General features: G+C 42.5%; 1 protein-coding gene across 1 annotated transcript in view; it reads left to right on the forward strand.

The window, feature by feature from the left end:
* RFX6 (regulatory factor X6) overlaps positions 1–12,728 on the forward strand; it is a 39,619-nt gene that overhangs the window by 13,116 nt on the left and 13,775 nt on the right. Inside the window, exons 6-11 of the mRNA XM_068162354.1 lie at positions 1,097–1,124; positions 6,197–6,304; positions 9,462–9,539; positions 9,633–9,746; positions 10,432–10,481; positions 11,389–11,548. Coding sequence (XP_068018455.1) covers positions 1,097–1,124; positions 6,197–6,304; positions 9,462–9,539; positions 9,633–9,746; positions 10,432–10,481; positions 11,389–11,548 — 538 coding nt within the window. The remainder of the gene's footprint in view (positions 1–1,096; positions 1,125–6,196; positions 6,305–9,461; positions 9,540–9,632; positions 9,747–10,431; positions 10,482–11,388; positions 11,549–12,728) is intronic.

Consider the following 12,728-nt stretch of genomic DNA (forward strand, 5'->3'; position numbering starts at 1 on the left):
CTTCTTTCATGCTCATCTATCAAAAAGCTAAGGGAAGTCTGTTGGTAACATGTTAGATCATAGCGTGATGGGAACTGTCAGGCCCTGGGCAAAAGGAATTGCACAACTGTTCAGCTTCTGGTTTTCTCTATCTCAACAGCATGAAATCGCAATGTCACCACTAATAATTAGAAGACTTCATGTTGCCCACAGTATCTTATCAGTTGGCAGTGACCAGAACAGGAAACGATGATAATCAAACAATATTTATCATTATATTGATTCATTAGAATCTCTACCGTTGTACAATCTCTACTTTAGTAGTACTGATTTGAAACACAGGCTTTCTAATTTCTGCACTGGATGGTTGCCTGATAGTCAATGACTTCATTGGGAATCTTCTCAGCTGAACTCTTAATGGGGTATTCACCATAGTGCAGCATGTTTTTGCCAGTTAATGAGGCTGTGATCTCAGAGGTACATTTCACCTGCGTGAAAATAGTGCTGTGATGACAAAGAATGGGAGGACGCTGTGAAAGGAGCCTACAAGAAAGCCAGGAAGAGACTTTTTTACAAGGACTTGTAGTGATAAGATGAGAAGGAACAGATTGAACCTTGAGGAGGGTAGATTTAGACTGGATATTAGGAAGAAATTCTTTCCAGTGAGGGTGATGAGACACTGGAACAGGTTGCCCGGGGAGGCTGTGGGTGTCCACTCTCTGGAGGTGCTCAAGGCCAGGTTGGATGAAGCTTTGAGCAGCCTGGTCTAGTGGAAGGTGTTTCTGTCAGTGCCAGGGAGGTTGGAAGTAGATGATCTTTAAGGTCTGTTTAACACAGACTTGGTTTTATACTTCAATGCTTGGCCCATGATCTGAATCCTCATATTTTAGAAGACATCAGGTTTCCTAATACCCTCAGGCACATGCAAGCCAAGGGAAGAAGTTAAGGAAGTGTAATTTTACTTAGAAAAATGATCATATTTCTCTGCATCTAATTTTAATTGATCTATTTTGTCCATCTGTAATAAATGTGTGTGTATATATATATATATATATACATGAACTGTAAAAATGTTCTGCTTGTGGGGAAAATAATTAAATATGTTCATTTTTCAAAGGTTCTCTGGAAGCAAGTTGAAGAATGAGGTAAGTGCTGTAATCTCCTATCCAAATATTGTGTGACCTGTGTTTGGCTTTTTTTTCCACACTCATTTCTTTGAAGCTGAGCATTTAAGCTGCCCTTAAATATGCAAAGAAAAATAAGATTGGAAGGCACCTTCTGGGGTTCCTGTGTCAATTCAGTTCCCCATAAGCATAGTTTCATAACAGACTCTCTTAAGCAAAGGATCAAGCTCTACCTTAATTTCCTTTTTTTTTGCATCCACTACATTTGCAGGAGTGCTTTTACAGAATCTCATTTGTCTGACTGGAAGCCAAAAGACCTTTTATTCCAAATAAGCCTGTTCAGGATTGTCTTCCTCTATTATTTTTTGCTCTTCATGACATATTGCTGTAATGTCTTTCTGCTGCTTTTGCTTGCAAGACAGAACAAACAGCAGCATTTAGTCACTTCTGATCAGCCTTGCAGCCTTTCACTGTACTTGTTCCAAGATGAATGGCTATATAGGAAAAAAAGTCATGAAATATCCTTTCTGATGAACCCTAGAACTGTGTTTGGGTTTTGTGTTGTTTTGTTTTCCACCAGTAGTCTCCATTTTCACTACTGTATACTGCTACAGTCACTGTTCTTCCGGTCATCAAAAATCATGGACTGTTTTGCATTAAGGGTTAAGGATTGCTCCCAGGTCTCTCTCTCTTTTTTTTTGACACTGAGTTCAGCTGGCATGGAATAGCCTGCATCCACGTTTTCCCAAGTTCTGGACCTACAAAACAACTTAGGCACATCTCAGCCACATTGCCACAGAGAAAAATTCCTCATCAAGCAGTAACTGTTGAAGCGTGACTAAGAATTGTTTGGGACAATGCTAACTGGCATGGGCCAAAGGAATGCCAGAGGCCAATCTGGACAATACTGCTAAGGCTTCCTGACACCATTTAATTTACTAGACTAAATACAGCCTCTGTGATCAACTGATAAATGGCAAGTCTTTCTCCTTTTTCATTGCCAGATAAGCAACTCCTAGCTGATAGCAGAAATTGTCATTGGTCCCTGAAAGTGTAGCTTTGCTCTATTGATTTTCATCCCCTTTATTACCATTATCTCCAGAACTTTGTACATGACCTCTTTATTGATGATTTTGTTAGCTCATTTCAGCCAATTTATTCTATGAAATGCTCAATGAGTTCAGCCCCAAGGCAGATCTTTGAGAGTCTTCAACCTCTTTTTGACCCAGCAGTTTCCCTGTCAACAAAACTTGTTAGCATTTCAGCTGGAGTCAGCCTCCTCAACATCTGACATTCTTGTACTAATCCCCATTTTCAGCAGCATAACTAATCATTTCCCATGGTGACATCACATCAAGTATCTCAGTGAGGTTCAGACAGATTAGATCTGCTGCATTTTCCCTGTTCAGATAATCAGCTGTCTTATCAAAAAGAGATAGTGCTGTGCCATGGGACAGCCCCAGCCTATACAAGGATTCAGGAGTGCTGCTAGAGCATTCATTCTTTCAGAGTTTGGGGATGGAAAATGTCTGTTTGCCTTTGCATAGATGAATGCATGTTTACTTCCATCTTTGGTCTGGCATTCCCAGGCTGTTTGGGAAATGACAGTCCTACAAACCTGTCTTGTTTCTGCCCCAAAGTTCAATACTTTTGTCTCCCTGGAAAAAGAATCACAGAGAAGTCTGGAACATCTTTTCCATAAGGATTGGCTGAGGAAGCTGGAGTTTTTCAGAGAAGAGAAAGACTCCAGGGGGACCTTAGAGCTGCCTTATAATATCTGAAGGGATCCTACAGGAAGGATGCAGGGGGACTTTTCATAAGGGTGACTAGTAATAGGACAAGGGGGAAGGGTTTTAAGCTGATGGAGAATAGGTTTAGACTGGATCTTAGAATCATAGAATCAATAAGGTTGGAAAAGACCTCAGAGATTATCATGTCCAACTTGTCACTCAAGACCTCATGACTACTAAACCATGGTTTCAAGTGCCACGTCCAATCCCTTTTTGAACACCTCCAAGGATGGGGACTCCACCACCTCCCTGGGCAGCACATTCCAATGGCTAACTACTCTCTCTGTGAAAAACTTTCTCCTCACCTCGAGCCTAACTTCCCCTGGATCTTGGGAAGAAGTTCTTCAGTATGAGGCTGGTGGCTCAGTTGGTAGCTCATAAGACCCTTAATGGGAAGGTTGTGAGTTCAAGCCTGCAGTGGGCGGTAGTGTCCTCCCTACTCTAGTCATGAGGTCTGTGGTGTCAGGTTGGACTCGATGAGCTTTGAGGTCTCTTCCAACCTTAGTGATACTGAATGCTGGTGAGACTCTGGAATAGGCTGCCCAGGGAGGTTGTGGATGCCTCCTCCCTGGGGGTGTTCAAGGTCAGGTTGGATGAGGCCTCAAGCAGCTGAGTCTAGCTGAGAGGCTTTCCTGCCCATGATGAGGAAGTTGGAGTAGATGATCTCTAAGATCCCTTCCAACCTAAGCCATGATATGAAACAAGTGAGTAAGAGCACATCAGTTACGAGTTCTTGATTGTTTAGCTCTGTGTTATCTGATTCTGTTTCAGAACAGGTCTTAAAAGAACAAATACCTTTCATGGTGCAAAATTAATTTTACCCATCTCAGCATACTGAAAATTTGGCCTCATACTTCCCATTGAAGTGAATAAGGGATATCCTCATTCATTTGCATGAAAATTCATGCAATTAGGTATTCCAGAAAGATTCACAGGGAGATTGCATGAGGTGTAACTCTCAGCAGGAACATAAAGACATTGAAAAGATGTTAACCCCCTGATTGTCTAAATATACTGAGCAAATGGCATTTGAATGAACACTTATTGAGTGCCAGGGACACTGTTTACTTCTGGTATGTTTTATCACATTTTCTAGTATTCTCTCTGTAGGGGGAGATATCAGCAAATTCTTTTATCTAAACCAGTTAGTGCACCATTAGAGTCTGCATGGTTAATTAGGCAGATAATATTACTGTCATTATCTTAATGTTAAATGGCCATTAGAAACAGATGGCATTAAATTGAAAGGGCAAGTGGCAGTGGGTTAAAATATTAAGCCTGGGACTGAGGCACAGTCATATAAATCCATTAGCAAGGTAAAAAAAATACTGCAGATTATCTTCTCTTAAACCTCCCACCACCATCTCTGCTTTCTTTTAAATGAACTAATCCCTTTTAATCAGAGCTTTTAATATATTTCATGGGTAATTGCATAATAAAATCATTAAGATTGCTCCTGTTATTAAAAAAAAAAGGACAAACCTCCTGATACTAATAGGCAATTATTGCAGTGCAAAAGTGTTGACAGGAAGGAGTACTTAATGCTTCTAAATTTCTGCAATGCCTTTGACTTAGAGCTTTGCATGTATTTGAGTAGTAGATAGCGCAGGCAAAGTGTGTTTGCATAATATATGCTTTTGTTCCTTGCTGTCTGTTTTGGCAGGACCCTGCAGAAACAGGGAGGTATGTGCCTGGTGACAAAGTCAGTTCTGGTTATACTTCTCTGAATCCAGAATTTGAGACTATTTCATTGGAAACTGAGGCCATGGGTCAACATTTATAGGAAAATGCTTCCCCTGCATGCTTCATAGGCTGGTACTCTGTAAACCTACTCTTCCCACTCCTGTGAAATCCGATTGTATGCAAAGGGGTAGGAAAAGGCCACTTCAGGTGCTGCTCAAATGCCTTGTGCTTGGTCACAAATTCCATCCAGGGCTACAAAGGGAATCTACATGGAAGCAATGGATTTAGCACAGGAGTATGCAGAAGGCCTGCTCAAGGCTCTGTCCACTTCCTTGATGTAAGGACCAGATGGGCTAAAATGGAACAAAAAGATTTCAGCCAAATAATGTTCTCTAGGTTTGAATGCAGTCCTATGACAGTAAGCATGATTCAAGCAGTGAGGGCAGAATCATATCATAGATTTTATTGCTTCTCTTCAGGATAAGATTTTCATCTTAATGATACCATCTGCAAGCTTAATGAGGGTAATACCATGTGTGTTATAAATATATGCATAGTAACACTGAGTCATCACAGAATGTTACTGCTCAGCTTTACTGAGAAGTAAACCAAATCAGGGTTTTGTGGGAGTTGTTATGCTGGAGGTCAAAACAAGGGTTGATTTACCCATGCACTGCTTCATGATCATTATCCATCCATACAAGACTGCCTGTTGTTTCATCCTTCAGTCTCATTGCTCTGAAGACTGGCAGCTAGTAGTTATCCAAGATCTTTTCACAGTCTGTAACTAGTACAAGATGTGCCTACAATATTTCAGGTGCCTCAAGCTGAGGGGGTGCAAAAGGTGAAACTCTCAAGAACTTAAAGAAATGCTCAGATCAGCAGAATTTAGCATAATTCAAGAGGGATTTATGTTGTGTCCAGGTCAGCATTGACCACATCTCAACCAAGTAACTGGAGAACACAACTGGGAGTATCATTCTTACTGAGAGATGAAACTTCTGGTCTGGTCAGCCCTAGTCACAGAAAGCTATACAATAAATACTTGATTCAGAAGTGTCCACAGACCCCACATGACATCACATCCATAACAACATAAAATATTAGCAAGCTCTACAATAAACTAAAATAATGGTTACCATAGGAAGCCAGCAGGAATCACGGTGCTATCAGTGGAGGGAGAGCACAAGAGGAAACATTAATCTCTCCAGTACTCCAAATCTCTGCGCTAGAAAAAGACATATAACATAAAACTCAGGGTCCCTGTGAGGATATCACAGTCCATACTGTAGAGGAGAGTAGTATTCTACTTTAGTTTTAAAACCTAGACTAAATCCAAAGCTTGTAGAATTCCATGAATGGAATGTGGCTCCAAGGGCTGCATCACTCTGAAAACTCGATTTGATGGAGTTTACAATCTAGGCATGTATTTAATTACCTTCCTGAGCTGGAATACACATCTGGATAAGCATCAATATTGTGGAAGGATTAGCTGAATATAAATATTCTGGAATGTTGAGAGACTGCTGAAGTAATGTACAAGCTTAGCACGAATTGTTGGTTTCAGTTTAATCTGTATTTAGCTGTTTCAATGTTCCTGTTTCTTCCCTTCCACTCCAGGGTGGCTTCACTCGCAAATACTCTCTGAGTTCCAAAACTGGGACTCTCCTTCCAGAGTTTCCAAGTGCTCAACATCTTTTGCTTCAAGGCTGCGTTTCTAAAGACAAGGTAAGACGTGAGCTGCTCCTGACTTAGCGGTCAAAAATTGCCACAGAATGTTTCTTCGTATCTTAGCCTTTGAGGTATTGACATGAAAGGGCCAGAAATGTCCATAATCAAACAGAGGTGACTGATTTATAGAGGGGGCAAACCTTTACTAACACCGATTAACCGGCTTTCCACTGGAAAGGTGGTTGAATTATTTACCTATTAACTGACCCAGTATTTCACACACTGATGGTATGTAAGCCAGAGAGAGCAAAACAAATAACTGGGAGCTGTGTTCATTCCAAACGCCGCTGCGTGTAAGGTAAATTTTATTCTAATTAGATCAGAACAAACAGCTCACAGCAAATCATTGATTTTACTCTTTCATTAATTGTTTGGAAAGAGATGGTGAAAATCTTAGCAGGGTTTTTTTGTTTTCATTTGGGTTTGGGGTTTTTAATGAATGAAATCTTATTTCTCAGCTCAAAACTCAGTATTGCTTATCCTAAGGGCAAGCTGTTCGGCTTGTACTATTTCTGGCCTATGTTTTATGTCTTTTACTCCATGCCTGTGTGTTCCATCTGTGTTGTTTCTGCTCACATGACAGGCTGCTGCATCCCTGAACTGGGCTAGAAACTTTTTGATACTCATTGTGAACCCTCCCAGTGTAGCCTTCGGTACAGGTCGTGGTGGCGGCAGGATTGATATTTGTTGCTTTAAAGCTTTGTTTCATCAGCCCTTCCTCTTAGGTTTGTTCTGTGATTCCTGTTTTGAGGAACATCTGTACAGAGATCTTAGCTGGGAATCTTACAGTTCCTAAAGAAAGTCCAAGAACAAGGGGACTACAGGAAGGCTGGGGAAGGACTTCTCAGGATCTCAGGTAGTGATAGGACTAGGGGGAATGGAATGAAGCTGGAGGTGGGGAGATTCAGGCTGGAGGTGAGGAGGAGGTTCTTCACCATGAGAGTGGTGAAACCCTGGAATGGGTTGTCCAGGGAGGTGGTCGAGGCCCCGTCCCTGGAGGTGTTTAAGCCCAGGCTGGATGAGGCTCTGGCCAGCCTGATCTAGTGTGGGGTGTCCCTGCCCATGGCAGGGGGGTTGGAACTAGATGATCCTTGTGGTCCCTTCCAACCCTGAATGATATTATGATAACTGGTGTACTCAGCAGTGAGCATCACCTGCTGCTGCAGCCTCCTATGTGTACAGCATTCTCATAACACTGAAATCTGGAGAGCTGTTGAGGTCCCTTGCAGACCCAACACAGCAGCGTAAGCCAAACTGAATTTTACCACTCCAACAATGAAAAAAAAGAGGAAGCTCATTTTATTTTCATTTTTGGGTCAGCAGCAGCATGTAATTGCTCTGATGTTGGAACCAGGTGGGAAAGCAGTCACTGTGTTTGGGGACAGAATCATGGAGTTATGAGGAGACTGTAGTAAAACAGATTAATTTCTGTGTGTCTTTCACCTTCCTTATTCCTTGTTCTCTTATTTCCTGTTTTCACTCCTTACTGTCCAACCCTCGTTCTGTTCATCTCACCAAGTGCTATAGAGAACCTTAGGTGTCTAGGTACTCCATTGAGGGGAGCCAGTACATGAAGTTTGACTCCAGCAGTAAACTCCTGAGAAGCTGTATGCAACTGAAATCTCCAGAGAGTCCATAAATGCAGCAATCTGCACTGAAACAAGCTGATCATTTCTGCATTTTATGTTTCTGAAGAAAACTCACCCAAACTTTACATTTCTATCAATGCCTTCCCAAAAAAAAAAAACCCAAAAACCCCCTGTTGTAAACATTCTTGAGTCTCACACTTCCCCATTGTTTTCAAAGTGAAATAGTTACACAATCACAGAATCACCAAGGTTGGAAGAGACCTCAAAGATCATCAAGTCCAACCTGTCACCACAGACCTCATGACTAAACAATGGCACCAAGTGCCACATCCAATCCCCTCTTGAACACCTCCAGGGATGGTGACTCCATTACCTCCCCTGGGCAGCACATTCCAATGGCTAACAGCTCTCTCTGTGAAGAATTTTCTCCTCACATCCAGTCTAAACTTCCCCTGGTGCAGCTTGAGACTGTGTCCTCTTGTTCTGGTTCTGGTTGCCTGGGAGAAGAGACCAACCCCCTCTTGGCTACACCTCCCTTCAGGTAGTTGTAGACAGCAAGAAGGTCTCCCCTGAGATTCCTCTTCTCTAGGGTAAACAACCCCAGCTCCCTCAGCCTCTCCTCATAAGGCTCTGAAAGTCAGCAAGGTCCGTTTTTCAAAGACCTCTGTGTGCTAAACCCATGGAAATAAGGTGGTAGGAAGTTCATTTGAGAGCTGATACTGCCAGAGAAGTTCACAAGCTGTGGCAGGCTTTCTTTGATTCTAGACCATAAGCATGGGTTGGCCAACATTTTTCTTTCCTTGTGATTCTTCACAGGTTTCTTAATGCTGGGGTTTGTTTGGGGGGGAGGGTGTTGTGTGTTTTTATCTTTCTTTTTTGCTGGTTGGTTGGAGAGAAGTTTCTTTTTAGTTTGTTTACATTTTTGGTGGTTTGTGGTTGTTGTTTTTTTTCATTTTTCAATCAGTTTTCTACAAATTGAAAAAAATCTCTCCTTAATTTAACAAAATCATTTAATATCTCTGCAGAGTGATTAAAGCAAGGGAGCACTCCACTCCAATTAGCCTGATGAGATGAAAGGGAGCTGTGCTTTGTAAAGTTCAGTCTGTTGAAGGCAGTGATTAAACTTTGACCAAATGACTGGCAGCTATTTTCTCATTTGTCCACCTAGATGATGTTTCAGAACCCTCGTAGACGCCTATAGTAGCCTAATCATTAACTTGCTCTCCTCTTTAGGATTAATCTTACCCTCAGAAAGGTGAATTGACTTTACCATCTGACTGGCTAATCTGGCTATTGCCTTACTTTGATATCCACATTTTCACAGGGTGTGTAGTGTCAGATGCTGCATTCCAGCCAGCAGCACTGAGACTTAAAGATGTTGGTTGAAAACTGGAGATGAGTGACCTCCTCATCACCCCTGGACATACAGGCTGCCTATCTGTTGTAGTTCTACAGTTTGTATCCTGCATTTAAATGCCAGCTACAGAAAGCAGAAGCCTAGATCACTGTAGCAGTAAAGGAGAGGGCTAAGAAACTCTGTTTAATCTTTCTTTCTTCCAAAATAGGTAGATACTCTTATCATGATGTACAAAACACACTGTCAGTGTGTCCTTGACAATGCAATTAATGGGAACTTTGAAGAGGTAAGGTTGTTTGAACACACATTCTTGGTATATATGCACAGGGAGCCAAGAAAGAATAAGTTATGTCCATTAATCTGGCTCCTACTCTTTTAGATTCAGCATTTCTTACTCCATTTTTGGCAAGGAATGCCTGACCATCTTCTTCCTCTGCTTGAGAACCCCATCATCGTTGACATCTTCTGTGTTTGTGACTCAATACTGTATAAGGTAAGTATTTAGCTGCATGGATAATCTTAACCATGTTGCAGCTTTTGCTTGTGCTATCCTAGCATTTAAATTAGAACAATAGGGTGCCATGGCTGCTTTCTGCCTCCTGCCTGGGTAAGTCAGCAACAGTTCCATTGAAATGAGCATAAAACTGACCCATGTAGGGCTGGATGCCAGCCTCAGCTCTGCTGCACATTTGATGTGTGACTACAGTCAACACACTAGTAGTGGTGAAGTCCTGACCTATTTGCTTGAATGTAGCTGAAAGAAATGCCTGTGTGCTTCACTGGCAAAGCTGGCCAAATTAAACCTGGATGAAGACTGAAGCCTTGTTTTTGCTTGAAAGATTATTGCAATTTCTATTATTGCAATTTCTAGCAGCAGAGAGAGTCTGTGGCAGATCCGCAAGGTGATTCCACATGTGAATCTGTTACTCACAGGTTATGCCAGGCCATGAGTTCAGGTTACAAAGCTGGAAGAGTCCTGGGTTAAGATATTCCTGTCTGCCACACTTCATGTCATCTAATAAGTGATGAGAGAAGTCTAGGTACATAAATATCTGGAGGACAGGTTGAATGGCTTTACTCTGCATAAATTTCACTTTGAAATCTAACTGTGCAATGAAGACATGAATGAATAAATGGCCAGTGGAAGCCTGATACCATTTCCTGTTACCTTTTTGAAGGTCCTTACAGATGTACTCATCCCTGCAACAATGCAAGAAATGCCAGAAAGGTAGGGATTTGACAATGGTAAGGCTGCATTCGGTGTGGTAGACAGATTCCAGACAAATTCTGTGTCCTAGAGAATTTCTCTCACAATGTTTATGCTCATATTTAAACCAGCAGTGTATGAATGGCAAAACACTGTCAACTCTGAGGACAGCTATAGAACAGCCTTAAAATACTACACAATTATTCTGATGTCTCATTTTTCTGGACTGTTGGGCACTGTGAAACAGGTTTACAAGAGGATTGGTAGAAGTTACCTCTGAATCTCCTCATTTTTCCTTTTCCTTGGAGGATAGGGGACTAGGGGGAATGGAATGAAGCTGGAGGTGGGGAGATTCAGGCTAGATGTGAGGAGGAGGTTCTTCACCATGAGAGTGGTGAAACCCTGGAATGGGTTGTGCAGGGAGGTGGTTGAGGCCCTGTCCCTGGAGGTGTTTAAGCCCAGGCTGGATGAGGCTCTGTCCAGCCTGATCTAGCGTGGGGTGTCCCTGCCCATGGCAGGGGGGTTGGAACTAGATGATCCTTGTGGTCCCTTCCAACCCTGAATGATACTATGATATCTTGTTCAGGGTTTGATTGCCTAAGCCCTTAGTTTCTGACATCTCTAATGGTTCTTGGGTTTCTTATGGTTTATTCTTAAAGCTAGTGTTTTTCAGCCTGTTTCAGTTGACAGATGGCTTGCAATGTTTCTCAGAGGAGGCACAGGTCAATATATAGTCAATTTAAGCCTTCTGATGATTGCTCATTTCCTGCTTCCTTTTGGTGACACCTGAGGGGTAATTCACAGATGTGTCCAGAAAAATCTGTTAATAATGGATAGAAGCACAATTAATTAAACTAGTGCAAGGTAATTTTAATTGTTATTTCTCTAAAACACTTTCCCCCCCCTCCTCTTTCCCCCCTCCCTGTAGTTTACTGGCAGACATAAGAAATTTTGCCAAAAACTGGGAACAGTGGGTGGTTTCCTCTTTGGAAAATCTACCAGAAAGCCTGGCAGAGAAGAAACTGCCAATTGCACGAAGATTTGTTTCCTCTCTGAAACGACAGACATCGTTCCTGCACCTAGCACAGGTAAGAAGAGTAAGACTACAAGCTCAAAAGGTTGTCTGCTATGTTCAGTGCACCTTGCTGGTTATGAGATAGAATGCATTGTTTTTTCAGGGTCCACCTTCAGCCATAGAAGACTTAAATCTTGTGGTTTCAGTCATGCAAGAAGGAAGTGGCCAGACTGATCTGACCAAAACTTACACTTGTGGCCAAGGTGGCCAATGGCATCCTGGGGTGTATTAGAAGGGCTGTGGTTTGTAGGTCTAGAGAGGTTCTCCTGCCTCTCTACTCTGCCCTGGTGAGGCCACATCTGGGATATTGTGTCCAGTTCTGGGGTTCTCAGTTCAAGAAGGACCTCAAGGAACTGCTTGAGAGATTCAAGCTCAGAGCCACAAAGATGCTGAAGGGAGGGGAAGACTTGTGAGGAAATGCTGAGGAAGATGGGGCTCTCTAGCTTGGAGGAGACCAAGGGGTGACCTCATTTGTGAAAGATGTGAAGGGTGAGTGTCAGGAAGACAGATCCAGGCTCTGCTCAGTGATGTCCAATGATAGGACAAGGGGCAACTGATGCAAGCTGGAGCATAGGAGGTTCCACACAGACATAAGGGAAAACTTTCACTGTGAGGGTGGCAGAGCACTGGAACAGGCTGCCCTTTCCTGATGACATTCCAAACCTGCCTGGATGTGTTCCTGTGTGACCTGCCCTAGTGATGCTGCTCTGGCAGGGGGGTTGGCCTGGATGATCTTTCAAGGTGCCTTCCAACCCCTAATGTTCTGTGATTCCATGATTCAAACTTTAGTAGTAGAAGAGGGAGCAAAGACCAGGTATGTGCAATTAGGAGGCACCCCCAGGTGATGGTTTGGTCAAACATGCACCATATACAGTGCACTTCAGTGCTAACAGATTGGGCTTTGAGATAGTAGTAATCCTCATTAATCATAACTGCAGGTACACCACACATTCAGCTTGAGTTAGTTTTCTCTTTCAGTAGCAGCCTCACCAGGGCAGAGCAAAGGAGAAGTAGAGCCTCTCATGACCTACTAACGACACCTCTTCTAATACACCCCAGGATGCCATTGGCCTTCTTGGCCACAAGATAAAGTAGCATGTGAGTGATGTTGTGAAGGTGATCTGATAGGAAGGTACACTAGAAGTAGAAGGGAAGGGAAACATTACTTCATCTGATCTATGGAAGACTCTGCC

The sequence above is a fragment of the Melanerpes formicivorus genome, unplaced genomic scaffold (genome assembly GCF_026170545.1).
Source record: "Melanerpes formicivorus ecotype bairdi unplaced genomic scaffold, bMelFor1.0.p_v2 SCAF_63, whole genome shotgun sequence".
Taxonomy (NCBI): Eukaryota; Metazoa; Chordata; class Aves; order Piciformes; family Picidae; genus Melanerpes; species Melanerpes formicivorus.